The sequence below is a fragment of the Indicator indicator genome, chromosome 4, assembly GCF_027791375.1.
Source record: "Indicator indicator isolate 239-I01 chromosome 4, UM_Iind_1.1, whole genome shotgun sequence".
NCBI lineage: Eukaryota > Metazoa > Chordata > Aves > Piciformes > Indicatoridae > Indicator > Indicator indicator.
In genome coordinates, this window is record NC_072013.1 from 84624 (window position 1) to 105804 (window position 21181).

The window sequence follows — 21181 nt, forward strand, 5'->3', positions numbered from 1 at the left end:
TATTAAATGAAGACTTACTTCCATATATAACAGACAACTATTTCACAGCTGTCATACTGGCAGTATCCTGCCATTTCTCTCACCTCTCGTGTACATAGCTACAACATCTGCTTGTTGTATATTAGTAAGTGATATGTTTTAAGATGACAGAAACTAATTAGGACCTCTAAACCTAACCCGCTACTCAAAGTACCACAGGCTTTGCCATAGGAATGCATTAAGTATGCTTGGAGCTAGTACTTTCAAAAAGATGTATGGGACATTTGCTTTGGCTACTGTTTTTACATCATAAATAATATGCTCATCAGAGCATAGCAAAATGCTGTTTTAGCTGTTTGATGAGCTGTTGTGTATCAACATGGCCTGGAAATGCTTCTTCTGACTTCCGAGCAGCACTGTAACTCCTCTGAAGATCTCCAACCTGTTAGGAACATACAAATTCGTTTTGTAAATCCAAGCACAGCAGCATTTGTATCATGTGTTCTGTGCAGTACATTTCTGATGCTCACAAATGTTTAAACACAGCTGGTCCTGAGAGTAAACAAATAAATCAGATCAGTAATGGGGTTTCTGAACTCAAGATTATGTCCCTCTTACATCAAGACATGAGAAGACAGAAATGTAATTTTAATAGGAGAGACACTAGAAGACAGTAACCTTACATCCCATTCCACTTGATTTCTTGAAGAACAGATAACAAGGTACAATATGCTCAGTGCTTGAAGAGAGGAGAAATAAAAAAGAAGATTTGTTTTCAAACTCCATTGAAGTGTTGTTGTATACACAGGCCAAATACAATCAAGTCAGGCCTCTGTAAAAGCTGCAACTCTGTGTGATTACCTGCTTCCTTCTGAGAGAGACACAACAGTGTTGGAGAGCTGATATTGCTCCTCTACTATTAGAGGTATGTTTCTACACCTTTTTCTATGTACCAAACTTCACTTTTTCCCAAATAGCCATATTTTTTAGGAGGAGGAAGTGTAATTAAGAAAAGCATCTCAGAAAAAAAAGAACACAAATGTTTGGGAACAACACATCTACTAAAAGTGATAAATCCCAGGTTGAAAGTGTAATCAGGAGGCCTCTGTTGCCTATGTGTCAGTAAACAAAGAGCTTTGTGCCAGAAGAATTCTCTGAAGAGGAAGAAACTTATGTTTTGTAAATGCTGGCCTTACACCAAATCCAAGGATTGCATCACCACACTGCATCAACAGCTACCTGATCTGGTCACCTGTTTTCTCCAAGAACCCAAGCACAGTCTTTGGGCAAAAGCTACGTAACAAGACACTTGCAGACTAGGATTTACTCCTTAACAGGTAAGTATAAAATGCAATTATTCAAAACCATTTTATGTTTCACAATGGATAGGATATGCTTGCAAATTAATGGGTTGTTCTTTCCTTGACACATGTACTTTGGTATCTGTAGGAGCTTGGCTGCCCACACAACACAGGTGGAGGCACAAGAAAAGGAGCATTTTTTTCTGGTGAAAAACGTAAGGACTTGTACAAGTTTCTCCTTGTTAAGAGCAAAGCCGGACACTTTTAATTCGGTGTCTGAGATGCTCTTTATGAAAGAAATTATAAAACTCAGAGGTTGTAAAGCTGAAGAACGGACTTTTCACTGGAGATCATGGGACAAATGAGTGATATTATTTCTGTAATTACTGATAAATCACATGATACTATTTCACTTCACATTCTGAAAAAGCCAAGGTGTGTAAAGACTCTGCATGGAATTGTTAAGATAGTTCATCTTCTGGACATTTGAAAACTTACAAGGTTACGCTGTAGCTAATGACCTCGTTTATTCTGAAAGCAAACATCTGAATGACTACTTCCACACCCAAAGCCTCTGGGTACTAAAATCAGTACGTAACTTCAGTTTTCTTGAGTTTACGCACTCTCTCTTCTTTTCTCTTACCTATTTGAAATTCTCAGTAATAATAAATCCCCAACTTCCCCACCAAGGCTTACTTTTCAGGTTAGAATAGGATAGTGAATTGCATTACCTTCTCTGAGAGTATCGCAAAATTGAAATGGGGTTCATACATATGAGGTGCTAAAGATGAAGCAGTCTGCAGCAAAGCTCTTGCCTACACAGAGAAAAAAAAAAAACAACAACCAAACAAAATCTGTGAGGGAACAAAAGTTACAAGAATCTACATGCAGTTTTCACCATTCTTAAAAGTAATCATCCTGTGTTTACTTTACTAGGCCTTTACTAATAAGCCATCTTCAACTATGTGAGTTACACCAGTAGAACATTTAGGAACAATACAATTTAATAGCATTGGAATGAGTAAGACTCTTGGTTGAGTCAGAAAAATCATGTTGGGACTTATTCAATTAAGCAATTAAATTCTAAAGACTGAACAGGATATACTAATTAAAAGAAAAAAAAAATTAAAGTCCCACCCCATTGTATTTATCTGTTATCACAGACAGCACTGTCTTCAGCATCCCTGAAGACATAAAAATGCAAGCTTTGATGCTCAAAAAATTTAATGAAATTAGCTTTTTTTCTGACTTGCAAAACAGTAGCATAAAAAACCCTAATAATTAATTATCAGAGTACGCATTTTCATACTGTAAATCCAATACAAAATTAATGTCAACTTGTGAATACTTGTATTAAAAATAGAGAACTTTGCAGGAAAAAAACCCACATCTTTTAAAAACAAAAAAGTACCCATGTTCATATGCTACCTCCACCTCTGGCAAATGACATGGTTTGTAAGCACAAAGGGGCAAAAGAAAGCATTCTGCTTAGGCTGAGGTTGAACACCTACCTGTTCAATGCGACCTTTTTGCATTTCCAGCACAGCCAAGTTGTTGTAAGCTTCTGCGTAGTCATTATTGTTGACTAATGTTAGCTTAAAACACTGGTAAGCCAGATTCAGGTCTCCTATTCCCTAGAAGCATGATGATATTTTAATTTGTGACACAATTTGAAACAACATGCATCTGTTTTGTTGTCCAGAATATCTTTTCATCCATATGTACTAGCATGAAATAGAAATTAGAATAAAAACACACTGGTAAGAACCATATGTGTCTTCTTTCCAGACCCTTTTATTTGCTTCCAACTCTCCCTTCAAACAGAATCATTTTTGTCTAGCACAAACTTCCATGCTCCAAGAGATTCACTTCATCTAATTTAGCATTTAGATGACTATTATAATCTAAAGACTACAGTATCCGCTACTGTCTATAGTAAGGCAAAGAAAAAAGCTGTCTCCAGAAAGTCATACTGTCACTCTCTCTCTACACCAATTATAAAAAAATACACATGTAAGTCTCTCTCTACACCAATTATAAAAAAATCCACACATAGTTTTTAGAAGATAAAAAAATAAGGGGTATTAATTTCTTTGTATGGAGCACCTGACAACTCTAGTGTTATGACCAGCACCAACACAGCAGCAGTTTAAACATTAAAATTGAAAATGATGAAAAATACAGGCATATCAGTTCAAAAGTATTTTATGCAGTATAAATTAATATGTTTATCCTAGCTGCAGTGAAATCAAGATGGACAGTTCAGTTTCTCTTTGATTTAAGTTACATCATAGTTAGCATTTGAAGATAATTCATGTTAGAAAGCTGCCAAAAACTTCATTCAGTAACCTTCTTCTGGCCACACAGCCAAACAAAAATCTAACATAACCTCTAGAAAAACATCTGCAAAAATGTGTAATGAATGAAAGTTAGTGTAGAAATTGAACAAACTTTATCACACAATTATACAGTATTTCCGTATCTGCCTGTCAGACAGAGGAACTTGCCTTCTCAACTATGACATACATGTGCTATAGTGTCTGCTGCATGCTGCTGAATGTATATTTTTATGACCACAGAGAGTCTACTGCTGTATGTAACACAAATAACAATCAGAGAAAAACATCTTGAATTTGTTCAGATTACCCTGCATTGCAGCAAAGGGCTTCAAGGGCTGGTACATATTGCAACATTTTAGAAAGAAGGGAAGGTTAAAGATGGTGGGAAGGGAGTATCTTTTAGCAGTTAAGTCATACTCTGTGAATATGTACAGAACTTTATTCTTTTACCTCTTCCTTTCTAGTGAAGTGCAAATAAGTCTTTAACCTACAGTGTACTTTATCCTATACGCTATTTCAAAGTAGGGCAATGACTTCTGCCTATCCTTTTTTAATTGTACTTATTTGGAAAAGTTGTTAATATTTTTCATACCACAGCCACATGTCCCAAGTTATACCACACATCTGCTGTTTCCTCTTCATTTTCAGCCAAAAACAGTGCACGTTCAAATGAAGATAGTGTCATATCATATTGCTGGGCATAGAAGCAACAGAGACCCAGATTGTTAAAAAGTTGGCAGTTATGAACACCCATCTGCAGGAGCCGTCTAGATTAAAACAAAATAAGTAATTAATTTTTTAAATATTATTTTAAAATCAGAATTTTATTTTAAAATTAATTTTAAATGACAAAGTTTTCTCCTTTCTCCCTATTCTGAAAGCGTGCAATAGGTTTCATGAAGGGTGGTGCAGAGCACTTTTGACAGTAGAATCCAAGCTATGCAAAACAGTCTTTGTGTAAATTAGGTAACTTTTGTCTTCTTGACTGTGTCACATAAGACAGAGCTGTATGTAGACGTTTTCCATTTACTTCTTCCACTCCTTCAACCTCAATCAAGCTGTAATTTGCTGCGGTTACTTTTTGCGACTCTTCAGGCCTTTTTTTTTGCCTGCTTCCTTTCCTTCAGCACTGCTGTGATCAGCACTGTTACATATAGCATGTGAATATACATTAATCTTACAGCTGAAGCTTAACTCAGATTTTGATTCAAACTGATACTGTTTAATGTGTCTTTTAGAATGCAGATGTCTTATAAAAATCCTGTCTGTTAATATTTATAGGAAAAAACAGATATGCCACAAGAGAGCTAGGGGAAAAGAGAGCTGCTGTCTGTGGCATGACTGTGAGCTTCTGAACTAAATGTACAAAACATAAAAGTACTCAGGTCCAACAGAAATGAGATAGTAAGGTAGTGCTTATACTGACTTAATCTGCTCTTAAACTTAAGAACCGGAGTCAGATCCTCTGCACTCCAGCTCCATTGAAATAAAAAACAAGGATTGTTGTTTAACACTATCTTTTTACTAGTTCGAGTAAAATCTGTGGGAACCCACATTTAAACAAGGGATTTTGTGGTCACAAGTGCTCACATCTTCAGGTGAAGTCTTTTTCAAAGGGCTAAATAGGAAGTCCATGTGCCTTCTGAATACAACTGAAGTTGAGAGTATGGTTCAGTGTTCTTAAACTGCCTCATGTTGTGAAAGATAATTGTTTATTAATCAAATAATAACTACTTTACTAATCTTTGTTGATACTTCTACATACTCCACTTGTAATGATGACAAGTTGTTGAGAGAGAGATGTAGTTATTACTGGCTGAGAAGATACATAAGTTGGTATGCTGATTTTATGGTGGTATTTGTCCAAATGCTTAATCATTCTCTCATGCCAATTTCCTAATGCCCTTTTTCTGCTACGAGCATCACAGAATTCAGCCCTTCATATTACTCTCCCACATCTTCAGTTCCCTCTCCTGTCCCACAAGTGTAGATACCTATAAAACCGCAGAGCTATCTCAGGTTGGTCTGAATAAAAATGGTTACTGCCAATGCAAGCAATGGCTTCCACGTGAGTATTGTCTTGTTTTAAGACCTCTTTATAGTACTCTGCAGCCGAGGAGATATTGTTCATTTCCTAAACAACAAGATTAAAAAACAAAACAAAACAAAACAGATTAATTCTACTTTTTATCACTGATTTTTATCATAAAACTTATTAAAATATCAATCTGCTGGGTGCTTTATCCATGCTCTATACACAACTGAGATTAACTGCATATGCTCTTACAGTTGTCTGATAGTACAATGCAACATCACTGACTGGCATCTTCACAAGCAACACACAAATTCATGCATAATTACCAGTGCTAGTTGTACTTGTCACTAAGTCTATGCCAGAGCTACCAAAAAAAAATTATTTTTATTTCTTAGAAAAAGAGATTACTCAGAAGCTTGCATGTGCAATGGTTATTTGCTACTTTTAGCACAATGCCTTTTGATACACAGTGCTGTGCAGTCGGTTTCCCAGTATGGAAGTTATCTCATGAATTGCTCTCAACACAAATGTGAATATAATTGTATATGAAGAATTACTATGTGCCTTTGAAATCTGCATTTATTACCTAAGCTTGTGCTAGCTAGAATATGCCACTTAAGAGAACGATATTGTATAAAAATATAGGCTTGGATGTAAGCTACTTGGAAGATGGATTAAGGTGAATTCATTACTGTAAACAATGTCACACTGTATCTGAGGCCTGAAAGTCATGAGAAGACTCTAACCCGTATCAGAAGAAAATAAATTAAAAGACCAAAGTACACTTCTGTTTTAAGAGAAGAATAAATTCTGCAGTGTGCTTTTATTTAACCTCAGCAGCATGTTTAGCTATGGAAAAATTTATTTCCTGTGATTAAAGGAAATAGCGTTTTTTTTTTTTTAAACCCAAAAAAAGGTCTACAACTCTTCCTACAAGTCAAAAGGTAGTGGCAGAGAAGAAAAGCTCTGACTAAGCTGCTTGATGCATATACTCCACTGTGTAATGAGAACAGCCCTGTGCTGCAATACAAATCTTTGCTAATGAAGATATAATCCTGCACTCAGGTGTCAGTGCAAAACTAGATCTTGTGAACTATATGCTGGTCTTTAATAATTCCTTAAAGGATTATGCAATGTTATGTATGATTCTGCAAAATAATATCCATATTAAAAACTGTTTAACAATTCAGAAAGAAAAGCCTCCAAAAATTATGCAGCTCTTTTATTCTTGCTGAAGGACAAAAAGGATTTAATATGAAAATGGATTAATGCTTAGGGGTTAGATGGGAATGATGAGAACAGGAAAGAATGCCAAGTATGAATGCAGACAAAATAAATAAAAAATTCATGACTTTAAAACATTTGTTCTGGAATAGCATCATTACCAACTGTCAGTGAAAAACAGTATTAAGTTCACTGTTTCACTTGAAGATACATACTGTTAAAATACAAAACACACAATTACCAAGCTAAATTGAAACTAAAATTAAACCTACTTGAAATAACATCTACTTCCTAAACTAAGAAATATTCACATTCCAGTGTTCTCAAGAACTGTTCTCTGGTTTAAAAAAAACTAACACTAACACATAGTGCTAATAAAGACAGCATCATCAAGTAGACTGTTTTGCTTTTAATCCTGATGGCAGGGTGACTTAAGCAGTCTTAATATAATGAAACATATAAACTAGACCTAGCTACATGGACAACATCTGGACCTCTTGACTTAAAATGGACTTGCTTCCGAGTGTCACCAGGGTGGGTAGGATTTCACAGGGTGATAAACCATTGAAGTAAGTAAGACTGCAAGACACCCCAACATCCCTTTGCTGTCTTTGTGTACTGTTACTTTTTTGCATTAGCAATACCAAAAATCAGCATAGCTGACTTTATGACCTCACATTCAGCTATTAGCTCTTTTTCCTTGCTCAGGCAGCTAACCTTGATCACAATAGGGACTGCATAGTGGGTGCATACCTCATGGATTCTGGCAATTCCACAAATAAGAGTTACTTCTCCAGGAAATCGATCTAACCCTTGCTTGAAAAGGTTCATAGCTGTTACAGGCTGATCCAAGCGCAAATACACCTACACAAATGGAGAGCAAATATAAATGTCAAACATCTGACTTTTATACTTGTACTGCTGTTCAACAAGGGATGACACCTCCCTTTATGCAGTAAACCATTTGCCGAGATGGTGAATAATACTGGGGAAATAAAGGACTAAATACTGAGTAAACCTCTGTAATGAAGATAACTGAAATTACATGCATATCATCTAGACATTATTAATTCATCTGGATGTTACTTATAAATCAAAAAAGGAAATTGCTATTTATCATCACATCAACATAATATACTGTGACACTGGCATCACTGGTACCTTGAATATTTCCCTGTCTTATTATATTATTAAAAATTTATGTTTAGGCTTGAAAGAACTGTACCTTCAGGTTTACAGTGCTAGAATACCAAAGTACTTTACTTAGTCAAATAAGACTGAACTGCACTGACACTTTCAAATTTCCTTACTGCTCTGCCAACCTCCTCTGTCACAAACAATAAAATCCTGCAACAGAACGAGGGCATTTTGGTCTCTGTGATTTGGCTTCTGCGTTGATTGTGACAATGAGTGCTGTCGATACTCTTGTGTGAGAATTGGATAGAGGACATCAACATGCTCACAGAGACCACATCTGCAGCCGTCAGAGCAGACTTGTAAAGCCCTCCTCTCGTGGGGTATGGTAAATACAGCTACAGCATAAGAAAAAGGCCTTCACACTACTTTTGGGAAACTAGATGGCTAAAGTGATAAATCTGTCTCCCACTGGGTAGAAAAACGGGAGTGTTCTGAGTGCTCCTGTTGGAGAAATATTACATTAAATAGTGCTAATACTTGATATGACTAAGAGTGCCAATAGTCAAAACAGTAATTAAAGCCATAAAGTATTCATTTTCATCCCTATAGATATATAATACTGTAGACATTTGCAAAGAATTATTTCCTATGATCATTCAAGTGACATTCTTAATTGTCAAAGAGTTGTGGACTGTGAGCGTCTTTCTAATAAAGGGACCACCATTTTGAGTTGATTGCTGGCAAACAGAAAAGCAAACAAAGAAACAAAACCACAGGCACTTTTATCCAGTCATTTTGCTAATGCCAGCTGTATTTCTTGTATCAAGATAGAAAACAAATGCCTTCTTGGGAGAAGCAATAAAAGAGTGAGGGGTTGGGTTTTTTTTCAGGGACGTGGTTCTTGGTAGACTAGGACTGCACTAATAATACCATCAATGAACATGCTTTAGATTAATTTATTCCTAATGTACTCTATCTGGGCTTGCTGCTCTGTCTTAAAACAGACTTCAAGTAATTTGCTGTAGTTTTTAATTTATTTTCTGATTAATTTTATGTCTGCATTAAATTTTAAACAAAATTCAGAGAATCATAGAATCATCAGATAGTTTTGGTTGGAAAAGACCTTTAAGATCATTGAGTCCAACCATTATCTAACTCAACCATCTCTGGTGCTAAACTATGTCCCTTAGCACCACATCTAATTATCTCAGTTGTGACTGTCAAGGTTCTTATGTTTTCTAGCAAGTTTTCTACAAATAAATTATATATAGAGATATATATATATAGAGAGAAAGCGAGCGAGTTTCAGTGGAAAGTACACAGATGAAAGAAAACATAACAGCTGGTTATAGTTTAATTAAGAAGAACTTTGACTTTTGTTTCACTCCTAAGTATCAATTTATGCTAAATATGTGTAGTAAGACAGTGCACACTGCCATACCTACAAATAATCTTGTATTTTCTTTAAACTGAGAGAAAATTTTAATTAGCTGGGTTTGGTTTACTTGCATGCTTGTTTTTTGACTGATCTAGCTAAGAAGCACAGCTATCTTCACATTCTTAAGGTAACAAATACATCAAATGGAGGATAGGAAGCTCTGCTACATCTGCTCTTTTGAAAAGTTTTTTGTGCTTGTTTATGAAGTATATTTTCTGAATATTATGAATCAGGTCTACTCTATTGCTTCATCTGGATGTTCACGCCAAAGATGCACTCATTACAGATACTCTGTGCAAATAGTACACTAAGGCAACAGAGCCAAGACCATTCTGCTATCCAATTTCTGTATCAAGTGGTATATCACACTGGCCAGAATCTCTACAGATTGTAGAGCTACTGTCCAGATGAGTATCAAAAGATCTTAAAAGACATGTGGGGCAACTTCTACCTTACTCACACCTGCTTTGGGTGAGATCTGCTCTTTAAGGATACTAAAGCTGTGGTCATTAAGTTTTAGATGCTAGACACAGAATAGCTCCATTTTCATAGCTCCATTTTCATTTTGTATGTCTCTTCTCTCTGGTAAAATCCCATTTCCAGCTCTTCTTCTGGGTCACAAAGTACTTTATAACTTCTCAGCCACCTTGAATTCTTTAGAGACTTTTTTTTTTTTTAATCTATTTATAAATAAACACTTCAAGAGAGAGTTAGTTTTCTGGAAAATATTTTTTAAAAACTAGATATCTGTTTAAAAAATGAATATAAACGAATTCTAATTAGTATTGTAGTATTGGTCTGTTTGTACAGAACTTGGCACAGTTCTTTTTCTCAATGGTTGTTTAACTCAAGTCTTTTCACTACTGTCAGATTGAGCTTTATCTCAGTGCCCTACTCTATTGCCTGTCTACCGACAGTCACTAAATCATGTTGTGAGATGCTTTACAATTGAGTGAGCTGGTCTGTGGAGTAGGAGGTAGAAGTTCAAAGGCAGCTCCTACTTGAGTTAATAATGTACATCTCCCATAAAGAAACATTGTTTATTAATCCAATTACTCTGCCAATTTAATCAGTCTGTACAGCTCATGTGTCTCGCAGAATGACATCAGCTAGTGACAGAAATCTAAAATTATTAAGCTCAGTTGAGTAAACTAACTCCAACTGTTGTATTGAAGATGAGTCTCCAGACACCTATGGTAATAGTTTAAATACAAAGTGTAAGTTGATCAAGAAATGTAAAAGTAAAGCAAGTATCATGAGTATCTCCATCTGTCTACTAGTAGTGATGACTTTTGGATAGGCCTGTGACAGCTATTAATGAGCAACTGATTTAATCTTTCTAGCACAAGAAGAAGAAACATAGTTCTAATTTCTCACAAGCCACCTTGTTAGGAATATCTTCGAAAAAATATTTAGAAACTGATGTGTACTCTGGTAAACAAGTCAACCTGAGGCTTAGCTGTGCTGCTTGGTTTTTTTAAAGCTTTTAATGCCGTTATTTTGACAGAACATTCTCTGTTTCAAGGTCTCTGCTTCCTTTAAGCTCACTTTGTTTTGATTTTGCTTGTGCAACTAGGAATTTGAGCTTCACTTTTCACTGATTTATTACATAGTTTTCCTAGGAGACCATATATAGCTACACTGTTCTTCATAGTGCAACTCCAGTAACTCTTTAGCCATCCAGTCCTCATTGGAGTTTGGAGCACAGAATATAGTAACAGAGGGAGAGATTTTTTTGGTGAAGCACGGAACTTTTTTTTGTAAACTATAGACTTCAACTTCAACTGTTAGCATTCATTGGCTCAGGTCTATATGGAAATCACACACTATTAAACTTAATGGTGTACCTGTTATGGTAGTACAAATCCAGATAGGCCTTAAGATGTCTAGACAGGGTCCCTTTCTCTCCCCTCCTTTGGGCAGAAAAACAGGGCAATGCAGGAAAAGGAACAAAGGGGACAGGACTCCTGCATGTCTGGTAAACAAGATGTTGGATCTGTCTCGTAGAAGCTGCCTCGAGTGTCTGGTCCAGAGCCTGGGATAAAGCCATGAGCCATACACATGCAAGTCGAAGAAGCCACAAGCCTAGAAGCCAAATCAAAGTCACCTAGCCTGCTTCCCCTTGCCACCAGAACCATGCCATGCCTCAGATTACCCAGGAACCAAGCAAGCGCCTGTCGTGAAGAGTGTCGTTAACTGCCTGCCGTCTGCTGAAGCCAGATCAGCCTGGCACCATGTGGTAAACCTTTCCTGGCAGCAATCCGCCATGCCGCTCCTTACGAGAGCGCCCCAAAGCTAACACAGCAGCAGCAGCATCCCCCCATGTGGGTGAAACTAGCTGTGAGTAACTAATTCACTGCCCTTTGGGTTTAATGGTTCTTATCGAGCCTCCCCCCCGCTGTAATCGAGCGCCATCTGCTCTCGGAGACTTTCTCTTTCCAGGATGTTGCCTCCTAATTTGCATAGAATAGTTTATATTTGCCCTAAGACTGCATAATTCCATTGTAAACATATCTTCCAACCGTACAACGATCCTTTTAATGAGTTTTGTCATATTTCATTAATAAAGGGTTACTATTTTTATTAATACCCGTTTGCCATATCATTTATTAATTATTATTGTGAGGGTAATTAACAAATATTCCTCCCCTCTACCACAACAGTACCAAGCTTGATACTCAGCTGTTCTGGTGTATGAGCTTCTCAGGGATAGTACGGAATTCCATTTCATTCTTAAACAAGCAAATCTATGACTTACTTTTGCCAAATACAAGATTGTATCAACCATGTCTTGTTGCTTGAGAGCTGACTTAAATTGTTTTTCGGCTTCACGAAATAATCCTAACCTAAAGGGACAATAGACAAGTATAGAAGGTATTCATTTCTTGGTTTGTTTTTAGAAAAGCTTATTAAATAATGAAGCAGTGCACAGTAAATCGAACATGAACTAACCAAAAGCATACTTCAAAGTCAGATACTTGTGAGCATGTTAACAAAACCCATACTGCTAAATATATTGAAGTCAACCATTCAGAACTATGAAAAAGGCATATTAATGACATCTGAGGCTACTGGGTGGCTTCTGTAAGAAGCTTTTAGAAGTTTCCCCTGTGTCAAATAGAGACAATGCCATATAACATGGACAGGCTGCTGCAAAGGCCAAGTCCATCAAGTGATGGTGATAGTGCCTCTGTGATTGCATATTTAAGAAGGGGGGGAACTTCATCTGGAGAGAGGAGTGAGAACATGTGAGAGAAACAACTATGAAGACAAAGACAGTGAACAAAAAGTGAACAAGTGAAGGAGCAGAGATTCCCCGGCAGCCTGTGATGATGACGATGGTGCGGCAGGCTGCGCACCCCTGTAGCACATTGGTCCATAGTGGAGCAGATATCCACTTGCAGCCTGTGGATAACCCCACAACGGAGCAGGTGGGTGCACCTGAAGAAGGCTGTGACTTTGTGGGAAGCCCACACTGGAGCAGGCTTCTGGCAGGACCTGTGGACCCTTGGAGAGAGAAGCCCACACTGGAGTAGTTTTGCTGACTTGTGACTCTGCAGGAGACTCATGCTGGAGCAGTCTGTTCCTGAAGCTCTACACCCTATGGAAAGGGCCCATGCTGGAGCAGTTCATGAAGAACGGTAGCACATAAGAATGACTCACATTGGAGAGGTTTATGGAGAATTGTCTCCCATGAGAGGGACCCCATATTGGAACAGGGGCAGAACGTGAGAAGTCCTTCCACTAAGAAGGAAGGAGTGGCAGAAATAACGTGGAACAAACTAACAAGTTCCATTTGCCATCCATGTATGCCATTGTAGGGAGAGAAGGCAGTGAATTCAGGAGTGAAGGTGAGCCCACGAAGAAGGGAAAGCTGGAGGGAAGGTGCTAATTTCTCATTACCCTACTCTGTTTTGATTGGCAATAAATTAAGTTAATTTTTCCCCAAGTTGAGTCTGTTCTGCCATTGATGGTAATTGGCAAGCAATCTCTATGTCCTTATCTTGACCCAAGAGCCTTTCATTATATTTTTTCTCCCTTGTCCAGCTGAGGAGATGAGTGATAGAGTGGCTTTGGTGGGTACCTGGCATCCAAACAGGGTCAATACAATACAGCTTAAATTAAAATAAAATAAAATCCAATTTAATCTTTTAATAAATGCCAAATAAAGGTTAAGGAGAATGAAGAATTTCATTCGTTTGGGCATCTAAAAAGAAGAAATGGTTTCAAGCCAGGATGCAACATGGAATTTTAAAGAGCTAACTGCTCTTCATCATTGGCCTTTTCATTAAAAAAATTGCTTATAGAATTGTAAAGACTGCAGATTTTGCTTCATTTTTTAAGAACCAACATGACATCTGTATGTTTTACATTCATGGCACAAACACATTGAATCAATGAGAGGGGAGCTGCCTCAGTACATGTTTGAATTATGTGAAGCTGAGTTGCATGAGGAGGAGTTTCACCTGATTTGATAGGACTGGCTGTTAGAATCATAGGTAAATCCTCAGCAACCACTCTGAACTGCTTGCAATACGCTCTCATTCCCACTTTTCCCTCAGACAGGCAAATTGCTCCACAGTGTCAGGATACTCCTCTACGTCATTTGTATCAAATGCCCAGATTACAAGGTGCCAGCCCTGAGGTTTTCTCATATTTGGAACTGACACTTCTTGGGAACATAATTCTGTCAGAAAGTATCTAATGTGAATATCTAACTTTTCATTACTTCATCAATCTGAAGACCTTATTGATTATTGACTTAATTTCTCAAGCTAATACAGCAATATTAATTTTTATGCGGTCGCGTTTAATAACAGTTTTAAAACAATTACTTTGAAACATTAACAAAAGTGAATACGCAACTTTCAGTTACTTCAAGGTAGTCAGTGTTGATGCCTTTACCTCAAACAGTTTAACATCATCTCTGTATATTTAAGGAGAATTAACTGCAAGCACAGTGCTCTCCACTAAATACTGAATCATATCTGCATTGCACAGCAGAGCCAGCAGTTCAGGTGCCACTCTCACACTCTGATTACAAAAGAAATGAACAATGGCTTACCTATAGTAGCACTTCCCAATTTGGACTTTCCACCACCAGTCCTTGAATTGTGCGTGTTCAGTGGCAAGGGCTGCCAAATCCAGAGCCTTCAAAAACAAACCCATGATGTCAGCATTAATACTGTCAATATTTACAAGAAAGAACATGAAGTGAACAACGTGAAGGTTTTTGTAAAGGGAAAATGTTGAACAAAATGTCCTGGTAAACTTGAGGTGTGGGGACTGCTTTTATATTTACTATTTTTACACCTTAATGCATAAAGTAGCTGAAAGGATAATTTGTCCCTGTAAGAACATGTAATCCAAACAACTTGTACCAATTTCAAGAAAAAATATAAAGTTAATTTGGTCAGACTCCTGAAGTGCTGCTTCAGAATATACAGAATATTTGTGTAAGCCAAGACATTTTCTCCAAGCTTCCTATCCTTTTGCACTAAAAGTTGTTAAAAACAAGTAAAAATATACTAAAATAATCAGTTTGCTCAGTTTGAAATACTGTAGAAACTGTCACCTCATTGTTAGTAAGACTTCCTCCACTTATGAGAACTCTCAGATGTGTACAGTAAGAAATACTTCTTCCTTTGAAAAGTCTATTTTTTTGATACATTTTATGATACATAGGAAAGACAGACATTTTAAGAAATAGAAAGCTATTGAAGAAGGTGGAGGTCTAAAATCTCTTTTAGCTGGTATATTGATAAAGTAGGTATGCTAATCAATGTGCTACCATCAGCCACCATAGACAGAATCTGTGGCTTTTCATGTTTTAGCCATAATTTCAACATTTCTGTTAAAACAAATTGATGTGTTTTCCATACCAACACCTATCAAAGAAGCAACTGTTAGTGTCCCTTATTTTTAATTCCATTTTGTCCCAGGCATGTCCAAGCCATACCACGTTTGTTTCCCATATTTTAATGATATCATCAGAAACAGTCTAAAAAGTTTTCAAGCACTATTTTTATAACAAAGAACTGACTTGTTTTGTTTGTTTTCATAAACATTTTGCAGGCCACAGAAATCAGAAACCAGCTATCTATTATGAACAGTTCTGTGCACTAGCCACTAAGCAGCTGAGAAACCAATAATTTCAGGAAAAAAACCCCAACAAACTAGAAAATGCTAGAAATGCTAGAAAAAGCCCAATTTCATGACACCTGCCTCTGGGTTTAATTCCTATTGTTCTTGTTAGTAAAATAGGGCTGCAAGTAATCAATGGGTGGAGATTTGACCTAGCACAGCAAAACCAGAGCGCTATGACAACTTACACAGACACAAGTTTCTCTTTTGGCTCTGAGAAAGAATTATTTCTTTTCTGTAGCAATTCAGGAGTTGTATTGATACTGTTCTCAAAGAGAAAAAGACAATTGTCACCTCCCGCCTCTGTGACAGGAGAGAGAAAACTGAGGACAGCTTACAACTTTGAAGTCACTATTTCTTCCAGTTAGGTGGAATCCTTGAGGGCCTCATATGGCAGCTCTTAGTTGCCCTTTGTTTCTTAGCAGCTTTGTAAATTGCACAATAGGTCCCCTGGAGCTAGATACAATGAGGCAGATGTTTGCTTAGAGACAGAAATTATTGGTTTCTCTTCCAGACAAATAATTTCTTTTGTTTTTAAGGTATACAAGCAATTTTATCCCAGTACTGTGAAAATAGTAAATAGTTAAAAAGTAGTAGAAAGTAGTTAATGTTAAAACACTGATTACTTTTGTTGCATTTACAAATACATAAATTATTTGTGTCTGTCAAGTACCGCACCTCATTCTAATGCTGCATGAGCTAACACTTATGAGCACGGATCATGCTGCAAATAACATACTTCAAACAGCTTTCCTTAGAATGCTCTGATGACAAGTATTAAAGGAGAACGATTGTTTTCTGTAATTCAATCTCTTCTATAGCTACACATTCAGCTTTTTTTCCCTGGTACGCTAATTACTTCTCATAGCTGTTTTATGCAAGGCGAAGAATTCTGGCTGCTATTGTAAAGTGGCTTAGTAGACACTAACATGAGCATTTTATCTGTCAGTGAAGATTCTAAACTCTCACTGGGATGTTATTGCTAACATCTGGAAAAAAGGGAAAAAAAAAATCATGATTTCATGTTGAAGTCAGTTTCTGAAATTAGGTCCTATTTTTATATTTTCCTATTAAGAAAGTAGGAAAGGACTAGAAAAAGCCTGTTTTGGATACTACACAAGTGATCACAAACTTGAATCCCAAAATACTACCAGCTTTTTCTATGCTAGTAGTAAGACTTTCTGCTAGTATTACAACAAATCTTCTGAAAATGTGGCTTTGAAATGTTAGCAAATTGATGAAATTAGACTTTTAAAAAGTCAAAGCCTTCATCTTGCCACATCCATACCAATTACTAGCATACTTCAATTTACATTTGCTGCAAACTAATTGCACAAATCAATGTTAATCTGAAGAGCATGTTAATATAAACCAGTCTATAAGAGCAGTAGCAAGTATTATGCCTGTCCTGCGTTTCTGTGCATTGCTGAATGTTGGGGCAGTTTTACCAATAATGACAAGAGAAAAACAGCACAGACTGTGGATTGGCAGGTAAATGTAATTTTGTTCAAACGTAACAATTTCATATATAGTACTGCATGCACCAAGAAATTAGATAGATGGAAATGATAGCAAGTGTCTGCTCCTGCTTTCATATGCTGTTGAATGGCAGTTATTGACTAAAATCTTATTCAGAGATAAATCAGCACAGGACAGTCTATAATGTAACTGAGGAAATTAAATTAGCTATAGTCAATTTGGTGAATGTCTTACATATTTCTATAGTTTGCAAATCTAACAATTCCATTATAAATAAATTTCTATCAGAGTATTTACTTAAGGGTATCAGAAAGAACTAAGGAAATATCAGAGGTCATGACTTCTGGCCTCAAGGATATATAGTACACTCACTGTTCTTCCTCATGACAAAGTGTCTTGTCATCATTACCCACCTGTGAACAATGGCAGAACACAATGTCACAGTCAATTGCTGAAAAAAAGTAGACTGGGCAAGTCTTTTAAACTGCTCTTGTCTTACACCATTTAGCACATGAAACAACATTTAGAAATAGCTCAAAGGGTACAGAAAGCCACTTACTAATTATGAATGTTTTCAAAGGGAAACAAATCGAGAACAATACTGGATAGGGTAATAGTGTTTTTTTCAGATAAGAGTTTTATTTTAATTAAATAAGATGAAAGAATTATGAAAGCATTTTAAAGTGCTGAAAAAAAAAGTTCTGGGGTCCTCAATTTAGGAAGGATATTGAGACACTTGAACATGTCCAGAGAAGGGCAACGAGGCTGCTGAGAGGTCTCGAGCACAAGCCCTATGAAGAGAGGCTGAGGGAGCTGGGGTTGTTTAGTATGGAGAAGACGAGGCTCAGGGGTGACCTTATTGCTGTCTACAACTACCTGAAAGGAGGTTGTAGACAAGTGGGGGTTGGTCTCTTCTCCCAGGCAACCAGCACCAGAACACGAGGACAGTTTCAAGCTGCGCCAGGCAAAGTTTAGGCTTGAGGCGAGGAGAAAGTTCTTCACAGAAAGAATGATCTGCCATTGGAATGTGCTGCCCAGAGAGGTGGTGCAGTCACCATCCCTGGAGGTGTTCAAACAAGGATTTGAAGTGGCACTTGAAGCCATGGTTTAGTTAGTCATGAGTTGCAGGGTGATAGGTTGGACTTGATGCTCTCTGAAGTCTTTTCCAACCTCGTTGATTCCATGATTCTATGAAAAGCTCAATGTTTCTCTCTTCTTGCATTCCCACATTTCTGATAATTGATAGATTAACAGAGGTTTTTTTTCTTTTAATCTGAACAGAGTTCCTAGCATTATCTGGCCAGCTGAATGATACACACTGAGTAGTATTTCTCAGCTGAAACTTCTGAGGCTTTACACACACACACATATATAGATATACATGCTGAATACTAAACAGAACATAGATGATAAAACTGCCTTTGTTTCAGACTGTTCCAGCTCAGCACAATGACAAAGGAAGAATACCATCACTACTACTTTTGTGTTTATTTACAAAACTGCAGGAACCAGCCTTCCAATCCCACCCATGCAGGAAGTCAACAGGTAGAGGCTTTTCAGTCGATATAGTCACAAACTTAAGCCAACTTCCCAGGCTTCCAAGCCTTCCAAGCCCTTTCATGTCATTTAATCTCATGCAGAAAAATGTTGGTTTTGTTTTTAAGAACATTGAACATCACACAGTAGCACATAATGCAAGATGCAAGAGATGTCAGTGAATGTCCTAATGGGTCACCCAGGCAAGATCCAAATCAACTTTCAAACAGTTAACATACGTGCTGTTTCTCTATTGAATACTAAGCAACCAAATTCTCCTCAGGAAGAAACAAGATAATAGATTGGTGAAATGCTATTTGTAAGAGAGGTGAAGAATAATAAATGCAGACAAATTTAAGCAGATGTTAAAGTATTTTTTTTTTAAAAGAAGAATTAATGTACATGAGATTCAAAAAGCAAGGTAGGACAGTTTGGAGAATAGAATTATATTGAAAATGGTGCAGAAAGTGCAGAAAATGAATGGAAGTAAACAAGAGAAAGCAAATTGAACAGTTAAAAAAAATTCTTCTGAGATATACATTACATTTAAAAGGCACCTTGTACTGTTAAATGTGACACTATTTTTTCTCCTGCAAGATGTTATCATTAGCCAAATATGTTGATCTTCTCGTCACTACACAATAAACAGTGGTGACTAAGCTGACACTTCTTTGTTTACAGATATTTATTCAAGTGGCTAGGGTACCTAAAACCAAAACCAAACCAAACCAACAACAAAACCCAAACAAAAAAAACCCAGAAAACCAAAACCTGTGATGTGGGATTTTCTGCAAGGATTGCAACATATATGCAATATAGTGTAAATACATCTCCTCACAGGGTTTTTTTTTCTGGAGTGTTTGGAAAATTCCTTGCATTTTTTGAAATTATCTGTCTAGTCTAGAGATTTTGCATATCTTCAAAGTGTAGATGACAGGCATGTGTGGTATCTTATCAAGTAATCCTTTCATTCTCAGCGAACCGAGTTCTTAGTAACAAAGAGCATAAATTTTAATTAGTGGCATAAAACCCAGGCACTTTTTTCATCCTCAATAACAGAATAAATGTTAACTGTAATTTCTCTCTGACATTTCTGACACTTGTACTTAAGAGTTCTAACCATATTTTGGATTAATAGCTCATTGCAATTCAATCCTCGTAAAAGAATTCCACTCAATAAATTGACAGTGTACAACTATAATCATTTGATACTAGATTAAAAAGCTGCATATTTGGAAATAGTTCTGATCTATGCCAATAACAACAAATTTTTTTGGTTATTAACTGGAGAGTTTAACTTCAGACCTAATCACACACCAATCAGTAGTACTGCAGAAAATTCAGTTACTGTTTAGTCACATATGTATTATTAACACAAATAGCTCTTTCAAACAAACGAGCAGAAAGTTTTATTCCATTTGTACTAGGTAAATATATATAACAGTAGTTAAATATTTGACACTTTATTCATAGAATAATTATTTCCCTCAGAAAACTGCCAAAAAGGTTGCAAAACCATTATCTATTTCTGAAAATGTAAACAATAATCAGCCCCAAGTGGATCTTACCCATTCAGTACAGTAACACAAGAAGAAGTAAAGAAGTAGTATTGTGGACAGACTAGGAGAGAAACTGAATAATTAGAAAACTTTTGGAGAATAGATGTTATAAAAAAAAAAATCATATAGATGACATAACTTTTCTTTTGAGACCACAAAACACCCCAGCATATGGGATTAAATTTCTTGAAAATGTGTCAAATTACATTCAATTCAATAACTAACTATTTTTTAAGATATTTTCACCTTCTGTTAATGGACAGTCTTCTGTAACTCACTGCTTTCTCTCAAGCCTCAGGAACTTTATAGATAGTTCAGCTACCTGATATGGTTGAAGCTAATGCTCAAGGTCCAGTAAATTCTGTTAACATGGAATCATTATATACAGGGATCTTTTCACATTCATAGATGAGTGACCTAGTTTTAAGCATTACAATGTTTTGCTTCTCAAAATATAGAGAAGTGCACGTCTTGGTATTTGTAGATTATAATCCCCAGTTACCATTCTTATAAGAAAGGATTTCTCTCAAACAGCTTCTAATGCTTCACTTTTGTACTCAGATATGATGTACTAGCTGGATCTTTAGTTTAGAGGAATACTGACAGAAATAACGATAGTTAATAAAAACTGAAAGTGTATGAATTACTCACATTTTTTACGTCATTTTCATGGTAAAAAATATATTCAAACAATGCCTGTTGGAAGAATATTTAAAACATTGTCATATTTTACGATAAAAATTGATAATATTATTGATTACCTTAGGCAGAAATTAATTCTTTATGAAAACAATCACACCACAATTGCTGACATGAACTTTAAATTAAGACTTGAATAGACAAAAAATACTGACATGCTATATTGCCATTACAGGACAGCATTTTAATTCTTAATTTGTTGCAAGAGATTAGTGGAATTGGGGGGTTTTTTTTTTGGCCCTTGAAGTCACTTCAAAAAAACCCACCCCAAACAATGGCAGCTACAGTTAGAAAGTTAATATAGATTAGAA

General features: G+C 36.5%; 1 protein-coding gene across 5 annotated transcripts in view; it reads right to left on the reverse strand.

The window, feature by feature from the left end:
• Positions 1–224: 224 nt before the first annotated feature.
• TTC8 (tetratricopeptide repeat domain 8) overlaps positions 225–21181 on the reverse strand; it is a 37721-nt gene continuing 16764 nt past the window's right edge. For 3 of the 5 annotated variants that reach the window (XM_054400156.1, XM_054400155.1, XM_054400153.1), the window contains 9 exons: positions 20823–20867; positions 14519–14604; positions 12212–12299; positions 7632–7742; positions 5614–5753; positions 4212–4386; positions 2792–2914; positions 2012–2095; positions 225–421 (listed from right to left, as the gene is read on the reverse strand). In XM_054400156.1, the coding sequence (XP_054256131.1) occupies positions 305–421; positions 2012–2095; positions 2792–2914; positions 4212–4386; positions 5614–5753; positions 7632–7742; positions 12212–12299; positions 14519–14604; positions 20823–20867 (969 nt within the window). In that variant the 3' untranslated portion in view covers positions 225–304. The remainder of the gene's footprint in view (positions 422–2011; positions 2096–2791; positions 2915–4211; positions 4387–5613; positions 5754–7631; positions 7743–12211; positions 12300–14518; positions 14605–20822; positions 20868–21181) is intronic. The other 2 variants (XM_054400158.1, XM_054400157.1) reach the window with 1 other exon arrangement.